Here is an 18,562-nt window from a genome sequence, read left to right as displayed (position 1 = left end):
TAAGCCAGATTTTTTTGATAGATCATAACATGGCATTTTTCATAGTGGCGCTGGTATCGGCCCTAGACTCACATATCAAGCCAGAGGGCCTTAGCCGAAGATATTGCTATCGGTCGAGGACTGATTCCAGGGTCAATATGGAAAATGACATGTAATAATATATGTATTACATGTTTTCAAGCTGTGTATACCATATAAATAGTTTTTGAGTGAAATGTTACCAGAATTCAAAATCGAGGGTAAAATATGGATTTTCGAGGGCTAATATCTATATGTTCCCCGATGGCAAATAACAAACCTTGACTTCCGACAATATTGACCATGCAAAAATGTACAAAATTAAAAATTTGTAATAAGTATAGATTATAACATGCCATATTCAATATTGTCCCTGGTATCATCCCGAGACTCCCATATTGACCGCGGCTTTAGCCGAGGGATGATAACAGGGCCAATATGGATGTTTTTACATATGCAAAACCCAACGTACTCGTAACAAATTTGTGATAAAAAATGATATTTCAAACGAAGACATGTCACCTTAACCTGACACATTATTCTACTTCCGAGTCAACGAGTCTTTGGTTTTACTCCTTAATTTTGAGTGCGAGCTACACTACAGCATTTTAAGCACATCTGATGTGAGGTTAAAAATTGCATAAGATCAAGTTCTATCATCCGATGAATCTTATTGTCGGATTTCTACCACTAAATAGAAAATTACTTAGTCTAGTGCTAGATATAGAAATATAGACAAACATTATGTTGGTTTTTTTTGGGGTTTTAGTGCCCAATTATGCTATTGACGATTATGCCATGCTTGTAAAATAAGCAAAGTGTTGGTTTTAAATAAAGGATATCAGCAGCTTTGTTCAGTGTTCAATATTGTATCGTATTATTTTCACTAAACATGCACTCCTTATGTCTGTTTGTTTTATTCACGCATCGTTGTCAATGTAATGGAGTTTGAAGCGAATGTTATACAAGGGAGAGTGCTATAAAACCAGGTTCAATCCGCCATTTTCTACACAAGAAAATGCCTGTACAAAGTCCGGAATATGACAGTTGATGTCAATTCGTTTGATGTGTTTGTGCTTTTGATTATGAATTTGATTGGGCACTCTCCGTTTTGAATTGTCATCGGAGTTCGGTTTTTTTTCGATTCTTTTTTTCTTCAATTGAATTCAAATAAGAATAAGCAAGACATTTTTTTAAAAACATACAAAATCTTTTCTGGTATTGTGTATCTACACTGTATTTCTACTATTATAGAGGTTTTAACGTTGGTACAATTCATAGTAAATGTTTTTCACAAATAAACCAATTGATATTTTTGCAATTATCACCAGACCATGTACCTTGATCGAAAGATGATTTAATACAAAAATCATTATCTCCTTGAGGTTCTTTTCGCCAGGGGAGGTAAGTCAGATAACTGCTATCTATCCATCTGTATGTCTGATTCTTGAGTTTCTGTAATCCAATCCAAAAATCAACACCTGCTGATTGCTTAGAAGTGTGACTTACTATAAAATTGTATTCCTCTTTCGAACGAATGATAACTAAATCAGCACCATTGTTCATACAAAGGTTACGAGCTTCAGTAAAATTAGACAGTGATCGATCAATTGAATAACAAGAATTGTTATAATATATCCAATCACCAGGCCCACATCTTGGATTTATTTGCATTTTGCATATAAAGCTTAACGACAAAAAACAATTGTTGTCATTCCAAGGTCGAGAGTTTGTCTCAGCGCAGTTTTCGTTATCATTGATGTTATTCGGTTCTGATGGTCCCCAATGAGTATAATTTAAAATCGTTCTGTCACTCCAGACATACCTCCCATTGTTTTGAAAATTGCTAAGTCCTATCCACATAATATTAGTCCGTATAAACGTTTTCCTTAGAAAATTGCTTTCCCTTTCATTATGAACACTCACTAGATCGGTTCCAATACTTCGACAATAGTCATGTGCCTGAAACCATGTTCGACGTTCTGAAATTTTTTTATAACACCAATTATCGAATGTCTTCCAGCCATTTGGACATTCGGCCCTTATTTCTGATATCTGGAAACCTTTGTTTTCATTTTCCTTATTTCCGCTTTCGTTTAAAGAAATATGCACATTCGTGTTGTTTCGAGATTGTATTAAAATTTACGTCAGCCCAGCTGTCAATGCACACGCTAATATAATTACAGTGGTAAACCCTATCCATAAATGTATACGACATTTAGATTTGTTATCAGAAATAACAGATATTCTCGATTTAACTTGGCATCTCTACATGTTTGATATGCTTCAGGATGTAATTGAGGTTCAAAATATGAGTGATGCGATACAGTAGGTTTCAAATCGTCATATTTTCGAGAATTGTCTGAAATTGGAGCAAGATGTGTATATCCATGCTCGTCAATAGGTTCTTCGTATGTATTATGTTTGTCATTTCTTTTACAATCCATTATAAACGCTTTATTGTTTTAAATGACTGCTTTGCATCACAAGCTTTTATTCGCAACGTCACGTTGTATTATGCGCAAAGGATGATAAAATGTATGACTAATGTAAAAACCCATATTTCATCAGTCAACAGAAAGACAATTATGTATATCCTTTATATTATTGTTTATAATCAACTAAAGTATCTGACCTACAAATGTATCACTTAAACAAAATATTACACTTGTAATGTTATTTTAATTTTATTACTAGTAGTTTTTAAATGTTTCCTTTTTGTTGTTCCAATATAACACTAATGCATTCAAAAAATAAAAAATGTATATTCTATACGCTGTACTGTTCGGAATAAAAAAAAACTATATTTATTAGTAAATTGTTACGGAAAGTTATCATTGAAATACTAAGATGTCTTTTATTTCACATGTTTCATATTAAGTAAAGGGTTTTAGTGATATCTTTTTACATTTCTACAACACGATTTCTTTTTCTGCAGTTCCAATGTGCATACATAATATACATAATTGATTTTGATACTTTATCTAATTAGAAATCAAAGGTACAAGGCTTATAATTTTATACGACAGACGCGAGTTTCGTCTACATATGACTCACCAGTGACGCTCAGATCAAAACAGTTAGAAAGCCAAACAAGTTTAATGTTGAAGGGCATCGAGGATCCAAAATTCCTAAAAGTGGTACCTAATACGATATCTTAATTCAGCTCATCTATACAACAGATTTGGTTCGTGTGATTACTTTTATCTATATTATTTTGTATGTTTGATTTTTGATACATATATGTCTATTATATATATATATCTATATGTACGCTATTGTAACAGGTGAATTCTTGACTGAGAATTTAACAAATTGTGTAAGGCGGAGTGTACGTCATTGCAACTCACTAGCTGAATTCGGGATAAAACACGTTCGTTTTAAGTTCTGCGATTTATCTCTTTTACTTCACGAAAAGAAATATATGAAATGTTACGACTGCGTGTAGTCTATCACAAATTCGAACAGGTATGCATGTGCTGTCTCCAAACATCAGAATGACTCAAATCAGAAATGCGAATATCCTATTGGTAGTTAGACCTCACCATTTTGTTTAAGACACGTGTTTATATGTTTGGCTCTGAGCGTTCCTGATGACGGTAAATCTAGAAAAGCGCTTCGGACGCAAGAAATTATAAACGTGTTGATTTCATTTTTTATATCAAGAGAAAGTTAAAACGCCTAACAACAAAATTATTACGTAGTAAATTAATAAACTGCATTTCTTTTTTTTCTAAAACAATTAATGCATCTTTATTGCACTAAAAGCTGTTCAACAATTTACTTAGCTTTACATTGCTCCGTGTTGAAGGCCGTACCTTGACCAACAATTGTTTACTGTTAACTGTCTACTGATGTTGGTAACTGTTACTGTTACTTGGATGGAATGTTGTCCCATTAAAACTTATGCCACATCTTCATATATATATATATATATATTATCATTGTTCTCATGAAATACACACAGTAGCGTGAATTAAAAATTACGAATAAATATATTACATTTGAAGTTGTATGTTGAACTGAAAATACACTAGTATGTTCGTTTTTAAGACAACTGAAAGTGTTATGGCATAATTCAAAGTTATATAAAGAGTTAGAAAAATACGAAAGGTATGCAGGGACTACATATACAAGAGGTCGAAGAAAGATTACAATAATACAACTATATTAATGCTTTATACGACTCAGGTTATAATATTTGTACTTTAATGACTAATGTGACGATAAGGTTTTATCCAGCACTTCAGATTACAATTTTCATTTCCGTAATTACGTCCATAAAACAATACAGGCGTAGCTCAGATCCGACCATATGATTTAATGAATGTCATTTATATTGAATAGTATTGCTGAGATGATATTTTCGTTAGTAACAACGATTAAGTAGTGACATGAATAAGAATGCGCTCTTTTTCTACAAAAGTTTATTTGTAGTTACCCTACAATTTTACGACGTGAAAACCAAACTCTTTTTTCAATCATCTGAAAATTGAATTTCACAGAACGAGGATATAGTCCACCTCTACTGGTAGATTACAACTCCCCGAGGGTATATACTTTTTGGACCTTTTGGATTATAGCTCTTCATCTTTTATATCAGCTTTGGATTTCAAATATTTTGGCCATGAGTATCACTGAAGAGACATGTATTGTCGAAATGCGCATCTGGTGCAAGAAAATTGATTCCGTTAACTTTATTACTACCACTGGGTCGATGCCTCTGCTGGTGGACTATAAGTCCCCGAAGGTATTACCAGCCCAGTAGCCAGTACTTCGCTCCTGGCATAAAAATATGGATTTTTTGTGTTATTAACATTTGCTGTTACAAAATGATAGAAATTATTATAAATTAAGGAATGTATCTCTCTCATGCAAATCTCTGATTCCTTTCACGGATTTGGCTTTACTTTTTGGACCTTTTGGATTATAGCTCTTCATATTTTATACAAGCTTTGGATTTCAAATATATACACTGAAGAGACATGTATTGTCGAAATGCGCATCTGGTGCAAGAAAATTGGTACCGTAAACTTATTTAACCCATTTTAAAATTCTTCGTTCTGTTTACGAATCAATAAGCCTTTCTGAAGAATACATCTAATCTAATTTACAGACACTTTAAGGAAGGTCGGTTTGAGCGAACTAATGCCTCCGATTTGTTACCTTGCAATTATTAATCTAATTAACAAATGTATGTTTATAAATCAACTTTAATTTTCGTATAATGTACAATGTATCATACCTATGTATAGACTTCTTAATATCTTAGGTATTTCTATTGTTCATTCGCTGTCTCTGCGACATATATACCTCAGCTCTATACATGTAATTTACTTCCCAGAACCTAAAGCCAATGACGAACGATGGTTTTATTGGATTTTAGTTTATCTGTTTAGATCTCTTATGATCTCTGCAATGTACTCTCAAACAATAATCAATATATTTAAGATTATATATATTGTTAACACGCTATATAGTCACTAAAATGTCAAAAGATGCATGTTTAACTGTTGAAAGCTTGATGATTTAATTAAATATGGAACACCTTTGAATGTAATGATTGGTATTGCCCACAGGCATTTTTATTCTTATTAGAAATTCAATCGTTTTATAGGTTTATAATTGTACTTTTTTGTAACATTAATATAAAATAATGATAAACAAATCATTCAAAATAAGAAACCATTTGCATACAGTTTTATAATAAAGTGTATCGCAAAAGTAGAAACATATATAAAAAGAACATTTAATATCATTGGACAAAAACAAAAAACAAATAAATCAAAAACATATACTAAGTAATTCGAACCATGCATGCGCCTTTCACAATTGACAAATAACTCATTTCAAATTAATCGTTTCTCGCAAACAACCAGATTTTGATTGCTGCAACTATCACCATACCAATTTCCATACATGCTAGATGATTTGACGCATAAATTATTATCTGCTTTGGGTTCATTTATCCCCCAGGCGAGGTACGTAGGATGACTGCCATCTATCCAGCTGTATGTCTGATTCCTGTGTTTCTGTAATCCAATCCAAAAATCAGCACCTTGGTGTTTTGTAGTTTGACTTATTATACAATTGTATTCCTTTTTAGACCCAATCATAACTAAATCTGAACCATTTTTCCTACAAAATGTACGGGCTTCTGTAAAATCAACATCGAGTAATGTATTGATTGAATAACAAGAATTCTTATGATATAACCATTCCCCAGGCCTACATTTTGGATAAATTTGCGTTTTGCATGTAAATCTTAACGACATAAAACAATTATTGTCATTCCACTTTTGAGAGTCCGGTTTCAAAAAAAGTTGGGCGCAGTTCTCGTTATTATTGAAGTTATTCGGTTCTGATTCTCCCCAATCGGTAAAATTTAAAATTGTTCCGTCACTCCAGACAGTTTTCGCATTGTTATGCAAATTGCTGAGTCCTATCCACGAAGAAGTCTGTGTAAAATTTGTTATTAGAAAATTATTTTCCTTTTCATTATGAACACTAACAAGATCAGTTCCAATACTTCGACAATAGTCACGAGCCTGAAACCATGACCGCCGTTCTGAAAATTCTTTATAACACCAATTATCGAACGTCTTCCAATCACTTGGACATTCTGTCCAAATATTTGATATCAGAAAACCTGCATTTATACTGTCTTTAGATATAATACATACTTCTGTATTATAGTTAGATTGAATGACAATGTATGTTAGCCCAGCTGCTAATCCTATTATGATAACAGTAGTGAACGCTATCCATATTCTTATAAGACACTTTGATTTTTTATCATGAACATTAGAAACATCCAATCTTACTTTTACATCTTTTTTCACATATGGTTGAGGGTTTGGTTGAGGTTCGAAATATGAGTGATGCGAGTCTGATTGCTTTAAGTCGTCATACTTTTGAACATTATCTGAAATTGATGCAAGTTGTGTATATCCTGTTTCATCAGTAGGTTCGTCGTAAATATGATTACTAGTTTTCATTATATTTCAATTACTTTTCATAAAACCTGGCTATATCGTGTTCCATGAATATTTACCTTTATAAATAAACATAAACACAATATTTATCACGCGGATGCGCTTTTATATTTGTGTATAGATATAATTGAGGATTATTGCCTCGAGCGATTAAGTGTACTTAAAAATGACAAATATGAAAGACGGGATTTTTATAAATCAACAAACCTACACATATTTCAGTGTATGACAATGTCCGGAAATCTACTTAATCTCATATATGACCTATCCAATATAAACAAAATAGAGTTCGGGTTTTTTTTCTAATTTAAATTATTTTTAGTTAACTGGGATGTAACCTTATTTCTATCGTATTTATTCGCCATTTTACAATAGGTAAAACGGTACTATTTCATTTTCCCAGCATTCGGATGGCCTTTTGTGTACCCAAGGCAGGTGAAGGAAGTCAAATTTGGAGCGTTGTGATTGGATGTGATGGTACAATACTTTTTTAATGTATCTATATCTATGAATATCTGCAGTGTGTGTATTTACAATATACATTTTAAAACCTATGAAAGTATTTTATAGAGAATTATTTGAAAAGGCTTCCAAAAATTCGTTAGTTTAATTGAAAATTTACGGTGGGCATGGATAACATAAACAAGGTCCGTTGGAAATCGGACATGATACTATTTGGCTTCAATTTTTAGATAGAATAATAAAAGTACTAACACCACACATAACTATTTTATCCAGGTTTTTATTATAAAAAGATAGTATTGTCGCCTATGGCAGAATAAATAGTACTGTTTTCCCAATAAATTCATCGCCTGATTCTAATTTACGGTAAGGATAAGTGTAATGAATAAGTTATATGCTTACAAAAACGCGTCATGTTTATTGCTTTGTGAGCCTGATATTTTAATTGAGATTTGTGTACGGATCATAACAAAAACACTCTTCCTAAGTACTTGTTGTGTAAATATGAAAAAATAATGTCCATAAAAAACCGCCCTCCATCTGCGTACAAAAGGCTACATCTCAACGTTAAAAACATTGTGTCCTTTAAGAAATATACATTATGTATGTTTTGTTTGTTATAAAAGCAATTAGTTTGCATTAGGATTCGGGATTCGACGTCGATGTGCAGTTAAACACATGAGCAACACGACAGGTTGTTTCTCGATCCGGAGCACCTAAGTTTATTTTATGGTGGAATTTGTGTAGCTTAGTTTTTTATGTTGCTTGTTGTGTACTTTTATTTGTCTATTTGTCTTTTTCTTTTTTAATCATTGCGTTGTCAGTATAGTTTGACTGTCTCTGTGGTATCTTTCGCCCTTCTTTATATGAACTACTAATAATCCATATCTCTGTATACAAAAAGTTTAACAAAATATATAGGCCTCCAAGTTACATTCAAAAAGCGGAAGTCCATTCAGTTGATAAAATCAAGAAATAATCCGACGACAACGGCTGTAACAACATTATTGTTTGTGTTAGTAGCTAGCTTAACCTGTTATTTGTATGTGTGCAAGTCTTTTTAGGATCATGTGTAAGCATGAAAAAAAACTTCGCTTGATATCAATTTGCCTTTGAATTATCTATTGTAAAATTCTTCAACCATCAGTTTATTAACTGCATACAATCTAGTGGTAACAGTATTCTTCTTTTTTTCTGATTCCGATCATAAATTTCTTGATATATGTAGACAAAGGAGTTATTGAACCAGAGTTTCTAAATGTTAAGGATGTTTGCTACCCTGTTTCAAATTAAAAAAAAAACTTTTTAAAAGACTGTAATAAATTGATGGTATATAAATGAAGGAACTAGAAAAGCAGAAAAAATGAAGGGTTCATATGCTTGTTTCAAGATGTAAGCCATGGAAAATTTGTTGGGAACTGTCTCTTTATAGCTTTTTAAATATTCATTACTGGCCCCTTTCTTGTTGAAAAAAAAACCTATACAAACCAAAATGACAAAGATTATATAAGATTTTCCAAACGTTTTTTTTTTTTTAAATATAAATGATAATTATGAAAAGAAAAGTAAGGATACGCGGGAAAACTTTTAATAGACACTAGCATGAATCCAACTAACGGATTTCGAATATCTAACAAAAAATCAAAGCAATAGTAAAAGGTTATTTAAGCTGAAGTCGTTCTTTATAGTTGTATAGTTGAAGCCATCTTCATTTGGTTGATTTCTATCAATATTTTCACTTGTCTTACCCACAATCATTTTTTTCCTTCAATAATGACATAATAGAATGCAACTTATCGTCGAATTGTATCTTGCAAGTTGTAATATGTCAGTTCCACAAATGGAATACAAAATACTGATCCTTCAGAAATACATACATGCATCCCATTTTTCAAGGGAAATCATGGTTTATAGTTGTACGTTGAACGTCTATGTGGTTGTTGTATGTCATTCTGATATTTTTTAGTTTTGTTCGAAGTCTATATCAGCTGTTCTCCTATACCACTATTTGAAAATCATATCCTGTTATATCTGTTTGTTTTGTTTACACATCGTTGTCCCTAAAATGAAACTAACTGAGACTGTCGTACAAGTGAGAGGTTTAAGCTATAAAATCAGGTTTAACAACATTTTCTACCTTAGCCTGTACCAAGTCAGGAATTAATGAGACAGTTGTTGTCCAGTCGTTGTATGTCTTTGAGCTTTTGATTTATCCATTTGATAAGGGACTTTCTGCTTTGAATTTTCCTCGGAGTTCAGTTTTTTTGTTATATTACTTTTTCCTCATGGTTTAAGATTTATCCTGAAGATCTTTCTCTGACAAGGGGTTGATCTCGAACAACATTATTGTGTAAATTTGCCTTAGGTTTTTCTATTTGTTCTCTTACGACTGGTGTGAAAATCAAGATTTAATTAACATTTAAAATAACAAATGCACAGCCTTTGTTAGTCTTGTATGATTTTTATTTTTTGTTTCTTGAGTATAATTGGAAGTTTAGAATGACTTACATTATCACTGAACAAATATACATTTTTGTTTAGTGGCCAGCTGAAGAACGCCTCCGGGTGCGTTAGTTTCTCGCTATATTGAAGACCCATGGTGTTCTTCGACTGCTGTCCGTTCTATGGTCAGGTTGTTGTCGGTTTGACACGTTCCCCATACATTTCCTATCTCAATTTTTTGATAAACCATGATCAGTCTGTCAACTTAATACCATATAGCGGGTTATTTTCGCTGGTGTTAAATTCCGCAATTTTCATTGAATAAGGTATACGAAAGATATTGCGTTTATTATTTTGGCGGATTCAAAAATTTTATCAATACCTTTTCATGAACACTTTTAAATTGGAGGAATTCATTTAATCGACTTTTTTGTATCCGCGAATTTAAGCAAAAATGTAAACCCCGCAAAAATAACCCGCTACACGGTATCAAGTAGTACAAGCATGCGTTTGATCATTCAGGTTGCATATCAACATAACTATTTACTCTATTGGTTCCAGGAATATTTTTAAGAAAAAGAATTACCTTCCTTTCATATAAAACGTGTATCTTTTTGAAGCATTGTTGAAGGCCGTACGGTGACATATAATTGTTATGTTTGTGTCATTTTGGTCTTTTGTGGATAGTTGTCTCAGCGGGAATCATATCACATCTTCTTTTTTATATCTTAACCGATCCGTCTTATTTTTTGTTTTCCTTAAGCGAGTTATTTTGTTATTTTGCATTGAATACGAAGGATGTGTTGTTCGTTTGAAGAGTAGTTACTTAGTTAGTAACACATAAAAGAATTAGCGGTAAAACGCGAAAAAAATCCTTCAGTATAACATATATCATTAATCACTAACCCAGACTCCTCTGAAAATATAAAACATACTAACAAATACTAACAAATAACAGCATATGTGGCTCAGTTAACCTTGCTAGGTACACGCCCATTAGTATATGGCTAAATTCATATAATCATTAGGTTTTATCATAACTCAGATTTATGATTCTACAGTAATGATTGTAACTCATAAACTTCATAAACAAAGGGAATAATTGTTGTTATGCACAGTTGTGGTGAATTTTTTAAAAGTTTCGATGCGTTCTTTATCTACCATACATTACATCTAGAGAAATACTTTGCGTTGTATTATTTAAGAAAATATTCGTCCCATTGATACTCAATGAACTATTGAAGGGTCTTCGTTCAGTAATATTTCATCATCTTGTGATCACTTGGCGAGAATTTATCCTATGGTTTCAAGTAAAAAAAACAAGAATGAATCAGTGAAAATTATTTTTCATTTTCAAAACTTTTAACAAATGTTCAGTTTTTAGACTAGTAATCGTTTCTCGCAAACAACCCGATTTTGATTGCTGCAACTATCACCATACCAATTTCCATACCTGCTAGATGATTTGAAACATAAATTAATGAATGCGATGGGTTCATTTATCCCCCAGGCGAGGTACGTAGGATGACTGCCATCTATCCAGCTGTATGTCTGATTCCTGTGTTTCTGTAATCCAATCCAAAAATCAGCACCTTGATGTTTAGTAGTTTGGCTTATTATAAAATTGTATTCCTCTTTAGACCCAATGATAACTAAATCTGAACCATTGTTCTGACAAAATGTACGGGCTTCTGTAAATTCGACATTAAGTAATGTATTAAATGAATAACAAGAATCCTTGTAATATATCCACACACCAGGCCCACATCTTGGATAAACTTTCATTTTGCAAATAAATCTCAATGACATAAAACAATTGTTGTCATTCCACTTCTTAGGGTATAAATTGTAAAGGTGTGTACAGTTCTCGTTATTATTGTAGTTATTCGGTTCGTTATTTCTCCAGTCAGTATAATTCAAAATTGTTCCATCACTCCAGACAAACTTCCCATTATTATGATAATTGCTGAGTCCTATCCACTGAAACGTCTGTGTAAAATTATTTATCAGAAAACTGGTTTCCCTTTCAGTATGAACACTAACAAGATCAGTTCCAATGCTTCGACAATGATCACCAGCCTGAAACCATGTTCGCCGTTCTGAGAATTCTTTATAACACCAATTATCAAAAGTTTGCCAATCATTTGGACATTCTGCCCTAGTTTCTGATATTCGAAAGCCTGCATTTCCGCTATCTTCAGCTTTAATACAGTCGTCTGTATTATAACGAAACTTAATCACAATGTACGTCAGCCCAGCTACTAATCCTATGATTATAACAGTAGTGAATGCTATCCAAACTTTGATTTTAACATCTTTGCATACATGGTGTGGTTTAGGATCTGATTGAGGTTCAAAATATGAGTGGTGCGAGACTGGTCGTTTTAAGTCATCATACTTTCGATAATCATTAGAAATGGATGCAAGTTGTGTGTATACTTTCTCTTCAGCTGGTTCATCGTATGTATGATCATTAGCATTCATCATAGTTCAAGTTTTACTATCAATAAAATGTAGATATATTTATAATTGTTATCAATGAAAAGTTTCCTTTATGAAGTACCAAAGTGTTTCACGGTCGGATACACATATACATATTTGTACTTTTATGATAACTGGGGAATACTGGATTTATGAATCATCAAACTACGTTTTTCTTTTGCGTGACAACGCAGGAAATCAAATACAACTAATACTTGACAAAGATATACGACATATCCCTAGTACTTAATGTATGTGCAATGTATTTGATTTTTGCTATTTTCCAATTTAAGCGATTTATCTGTTAAACTCAATTTACTCCTATCTTAACCCTGTTAATTCACAGACCAATATGATGTAAGTCATGGGGTGGGGTGTAAAAATCATTAAAAAGTCTTTTGCAGGGAAAACACGCATCTGTTGTAATGATTTAACAGTCTGGTATCTGTGATAAGTTAAATCAAGTATCAACATAAAATCAGTTTCACAACTTGATGAGTTTTTATGTATAGAAAAAGATGACAAATATGTGACTGCATAACGTTTTGTTAGCACAAAAACACTTTTTCCTTGCTTTGTTCCATTTTTGAAGAGATGGAGTTGCTTTGGTTTTTAATTTCTCATTATGGTCTTAGTTTTTTAAAGCCACAGTAATACGCCTACACTCTTTCGTCAATTGTAGTTGCAGCGATGGGTGCCCGAGTAATGTGAATTTAACTTCGTTATTGAGATATGCATTTATTTATCTTAAGAATGTTGCCCGAAACACCGATTTTTATATAAAAAAAAAATATGTATTTGTATTAACTGTGTTTTCATTTTCTTATGTATATGTAGAACCCGGAAGTGCGATTGGGACGCTGAAGTGCGATGGTCTCACTGAAGTGCGATGGGGACGCTGAGGTGCGATGGTCTCACTGAAGTGAGATGGTCATGCTGAAGTGCGATGATCACGCTGAAGTGCAATGGTCACACCGAAGTGCGATGGTCACGCTGAAGTGCGATGGTCTGCGGTGAAAAATGAATACTCTCTACTTCCTGAAAAAGTTATTGCCAACATTTTTCTAAAACTTGACACTCAAAATGATATTCATCTTCAACCTCCTTATTTACAAAGGGACATAATCTTAAGCCGTGTGGTGGCTAGATGAAAATTTACAGATGTTCAATTACTATGAGCACTTGATTTTTTTTTATCATAAGTTATTATTCAAATACCAAACAGTCTATATTTTCTCCGGTTGCAGTAAAAAAAATATTGGTTATCTGTCGTATCTCTTGTTCTTATTTAAACTGTCGTACAGATGTTTCGTTCTGACTTAATCATTTGCACTTCTAACAAGTACCACATTTTTTCACTTATTGCTGTTTTTAGGATAATATCTGTATTAAGTAGCGTCAATTGAAAGAAGATTGTATGAACGATTTCATTTTTTTTGTCTACGCTATTTACAAGGTTCCGTATAATGTTCACTACGACGTCACTGAGGGGTCACAAATGTTATGACTATTCATTTTGACTGTTTCAATTAAACGGGCTATACTATCTACAATATATATACAAACACCAAAAAGCTCTTTCTTGTAAAGAAATTTACTTCTACAACAAATATGAATATGTATGTGCCTGTCCCAAGTCAGGAACCTGTAAATAAACTCATCATAGATACCAGGACCAAATTTAGTATATACGCCAGACGCGCGTTTCGTCTACAAAAGACTTATCAGTGACGCTCCAAGATTTAGTGGTTGTCGTTTGTATACGTGTTACACTTTGTTTTTCATTTTTGTACATACGGCCGTTAGTTTTCTGGTTTGATTTGTTTTACCTTTTCATTTCGGGGACTTTCATAGCTGACTATGCAGTATGGGCTTTGCTAATTGTTGGAGGCCTTACGGTGACCTATAGTTGTTCATTTCTGTGTCATGTTGGTCTTTTGTAGATAGTTGTCTCATTGGCAATCATACCACATCTTCTTTTTTGAATGAAACACATTGAAAATATAGTTGATGTATTCAGTCGCACTTCAGCGTAACAACCATCACAGTTCGATGTTTGAGTAATTGCGCGGAGATACTTCTAACACACATTGAATCTTCAACTAGCTCGGGGAAGGTAAACGTTCGATCATATCTAAGATTAAAAGAAAAACAGCAAATAAACATTTAAATATTTATTATTATACCTAGAGTGACTACCAGGATTTTGTCAACATTTCAAATTATAAGTATTTCCGTGACGACGTCCGGACTAAAAATACTGACGTATATAACTTATCTCACATGATATTGATAAATATACTTAATAGATTTGACCGTTGGTTTTCCCGTTTGAATGGTTTTACACAATTAATTATTGGTGTCCTTTATAGATTGGTGTTCTGTGTAGGCTATGATAGCTCCCTGTTCAAGGCCGTACCTTGGCCTATAATGGTTTACTTTTATAAAGTGCTACTTGGATGGACAGTTGTCTCATTGGCACTCATACCACATCTTCCTATATCTAATAATAAAAAGTAATTGTTTCTCGCAAATACAACTGCTTTTCTGCGATGATCATCGTACCCGATTCACCAAATTGAAAATATGTTGATACATGTAATATGTATCACTTTAGTTTCATCTGAACACATGTACTAGTTAACGTGTTTATTTCCATCCATGTACATGTACATACACATACAAAATACTTGAATTTGACGACAACCGATTACAAGCGGGAAAGCAAAGTTTAGTTTTTAATAAGTTAACTTCTTTTTTTTCTATTTCTTATTTTTGACTTCTCTCTTTTTTTTCTTTTTTTTTCATGTATCATACATGAAATAACATATGTACTGCATGTTAACTTATATATACATATACATAAGTATGTGCTTACCTGCATATGAAAGAAGATATGGGGTTGGCGTAAATATAAGACAGCAACCTAGTCACATAAATCGTCACAAGACATTATTACATGTATCATGTTTGACAGTAAAAAAAAGTGCATACGGTAAAAGTCAATGGGACAACTACCGAACGAGCAAAATATCTAAAACTCTATTATGTACAAAAAGAGGAACGAAAGATACCAAAGAGACAGTCAAACTCATAAATCTAAAACAAACTGACAACGCCATGGCTAAAAATGAAAAGACAAACAGAAAAACAATACTACACATGACACAACATAGAAAACTAAAGAATAAACAACACGAACCCCACCAAAAACTAAGGGTGATCTTAGGTGCTCCGGAAGGGTAAGCAGATCCTGCTCCACATTTGGCACCCGTCGTGTTGCTTTAATATGTGAGTACAAATCCGGTAAATAGTCTAATTCGGTAGGTCACATTCATGAAAGGGAAGGGGATTGTAGTTACGACGTAAAGAACATATCCGATATCATTTGTGAAACGGTTATTACATAACGGTCAACCAACTCGTGATGGCGTCCATAAAATTTACGAAGGGATGATTTCAACTTCACCATTTGGAACTCTTGGTTTAATAGCTTCCTTGTAAGCAGCAACCCTCTACCAAGAAAAGCATGATAGAAAATGCAAGCACGGGAATATCGTATCAATTGGGAGATATATACCCCGTATGCAGGTGCTGCTGGAATGTTAATACTTAGAAATGGAAAGTTCACAATAGGAAAGCTGAAATCATCTCTTGTGTCTTAAAGTGTTGTTTTCAACCGACCCCTCATTGTCAATTTCTAGATGGTAGTCCAGATATGAAGCCGACTTAACTGTATCTGTAGTATCCTTTATCTCTAGTTCGATGGGATAGATGCGTTCCACATAGTCACCAATTTGAATTTTGAATTACCTCCCCTGTGATGGCAGCCACCATGTAATTTTTTGAAGTCCGGGGAAAACAACAAAATACTCAATGAATATGTAATAGAAAAACTTAAAAGATTGCAAATATCATAAACAAAACATCGTCTAGAGGTTTTAATTAGTACAGGACATTTATAACGCAATTTTCAATCGAAGTATTGTGACATAGTTTCATCGCTTCATCGTTGATATTTTTATTTACATGTTACGTCATACATGTACATGTCAATCATTAAGGCAACATTGAAATTGACACACTATATACTGGTATCATCATGGCAAGCCCTTCAAATACAACTATGGAAGATCTGAAAACCCTTATTTTGGCAGTTGACTCGAAAGTAGAAAAATTTAATGAGAAATTAGATACAATTGAAAATAAATTTTCAAATCTAGTGCAGGAGGTAAAAGAGGATGTCAATAAAGTAAAGTTAGAGATCTCAGAAACAGGTCAAGCATTAAAAGAATTAAGGCATGATCACGATGAGTTGCAAAGAGGGGTTGAGGCTATGGAACTCAATATGCAATCTCTAGAGGTAGAGAAGTTAGAGTCAATGAGGCAGAGCTTTGAGACTGACCTCAAAAATTTAAAAGAGAAGCAGGTACTCCTTGAAAAACACGACCGCAAATATAATATTTTAGTGTATGGCATGCCTGAAAAGAGGGATGAAAACATCTGGAAAGTCATTGATGACCTAATGATGAATTATTTAAAAATGGAAAAAGCTAAAGCAGAAAGCTTCCCATTTGCAAATGCTCATAGAATACCAGCTAGGCAGAATTCAGGAGAGAAAAAACGACCAAATCCGATAATAATTAGATTTATACACTATGCAGATAAAGAGCTATTTTTATCACTTGGGTCACTTTTAGCCGGTAAGAATATTCGCATGGTAGATGATCTGCCTCCATGCATGAAGGAAGCCCGAAATGAACTTGCAAAAATCGCATACAAGATTAGGTCAGAAGAAAAACTAAAAACTCGCATTCGTCACTTAGGAGTCACTGTAATCCTTGAAACACGCACTAGCTCAAGAGACCAGTGGCATATTCGCAAGCAATTCCGTTGTTGCTAACTTGCATAGACCTTTCATATACTCCGTCACATCCTGTTATCAGTACTATTGATAATTTATTAACTTTGATTCATATATCTGCTTCTTTGTCTTCAGTAAAAAAAACATATACTTTGCTAGCATATTTGTAGATATCTCTACCATTTCTGATGTATTTATTATTTCTTTTATACATTTTAGAATATTACAATGAGTGTAAGTATATGTGTGGTGAATTGTTCTTACATGTGCTTCTATGTGCTTTTAGTTATGAGCTGGCATCTGTTAATAATTATGCAAATGAGCAATGGATTCAAACTTAAAACTATAAACCTACATGTTACTCTCATTTAAATAATCAAAAATATAAAATATCTTGCTCTTTTTACTTTTAACAAAATAATTAAATATCCAGGAATCAATGAACAAAATTGGAAAAAAAAAGGGAAAAGGGAATCAGTTCTCTTTTTTCAGACAGCTTTCTAAATATGCACTTATATATTTATTTTTCATGTGGATATTTAACCACGGGCTGAAATGTTTAATGTCTTAATTGATAAATTATTTCGGAGGAAAAGTTATAGTCTAGGGTTGAATCCAAGTTGTATTTATTGGCTACAGCCATTTTATTTTATTTGCTTTAGGCTTGACATGCTTACTTTTGTAACTGTTGAAACATGTTTGCAATTGCTTGTGTTCATTTATATGAAAGTGCATGCTACTTTATGCTAAATTGTTTTTTTTGTGCTGCTTTGTTCAATTGGTTTGGTATTGCAGTACATTATGTACAAGAAATTTGCATCCTCGTTTTAAATAACCAACATACATGACATAAAAAGGAAAACATTTTAAAGTATCAAAATATGTGTCCATTTTATGGTTATGAGACCAAGGTCTTTCTTTGGACAATTTTGAAAAATAATACCCTAGGAATAACAAGAACAATTATATAACATTCAAATTAAGACTTTGATAATAGCCATAGAATTACTATGCTGACTAAAATCTTGACTAAAATATACATGTTTGCAATCTTACAATTAAGGGGAGAAAATATTTTGGATTATCTCTCTTTGATTGTTGAAATTTAGCTTGAATGGGTATACATTTGTTAGTTTTTTTCTCCAGTAACCCCTTTCTTTGGAAACAGGTAATCCAAAATTTGTTTTTATTTATAAAAAAAAAAAATCAGAAAACATATCACAATATGACAATCATAATTGTTGTTACTCTTGCTTTTTTTATTTATTTCAATTCTTATGATGTTTGCACAATGTTTTAT

The 18,562-nt window shown here is 32.9% G+C and overlaps 2 protein-coding genes across 2 annotated transcripts in view; one reads left to right on the top strand and one right to left on the bottom strand.

Annotated features, from left to right (window-relative positions):
- Nucleotides 1-18,562, top strand: part of LOC134685581 (peptidyl-glycine alpha-amidating monooxygenase B-like) — a 124,985-nt gene that overhangs the window by 61,983 nt on the left and 44,440 nt on the right. The gene's annotated exons all lie outside the window — the stretch shown is intronic.
- Nucleotides 5,185-12,518, bottom strand: LOC134683505 (macrophage mannose receptor 1-like). Its single transcript, XM_063542815.1, has 3 exons — nucleotides 11,301-12,518; nucleotides 10,824-10,833; nucleotides 5,185-7,018 (listed from the first exon to the last, which is right to left on the bottom strand). The coding sequence occupies exons 1-3, from the start codon at nucleotides 12,402-12,404 to the stop codon at nucleotides 5,868-5,870; spliced, it is 2,265 nt and encodes a 754-aa protein (XP_063398885.1). The 5' UTR covers nucleotides 12,405-12,518; the 3' UTR covers nucleotides 5,185-5,867.

Source organism: Mytilus trossulus, chromosome 9 (assembly GCF_036588685.1).
Source record: "Mytilus trossulus isolate FHL-02 chromosome 9, PNRI_Mtr1.1.1.hap1, whole genome shotgun sequence".
Taxonomy (NCBI): Eukaryota; Metazoa; Mollusca; class Bivalvia; order Mytilida; family Mytilidae; genus Mytilus; species Mytilus trossulus.
Note: the sequence above shows the minus strand (reverse complement) of the source record. Positions and strands in the feature narration are given on the sequence as shown.

Bases quoted from the DNA above. Each gene is read 5' to 3' on its own strand.
- LOC134683505 (XM_063542815.1), bottom strand. From the start codon at position 12,404: ATGATGAATGCTAATGATCATACATACGATGAACCAGCTGAAGAGAAA.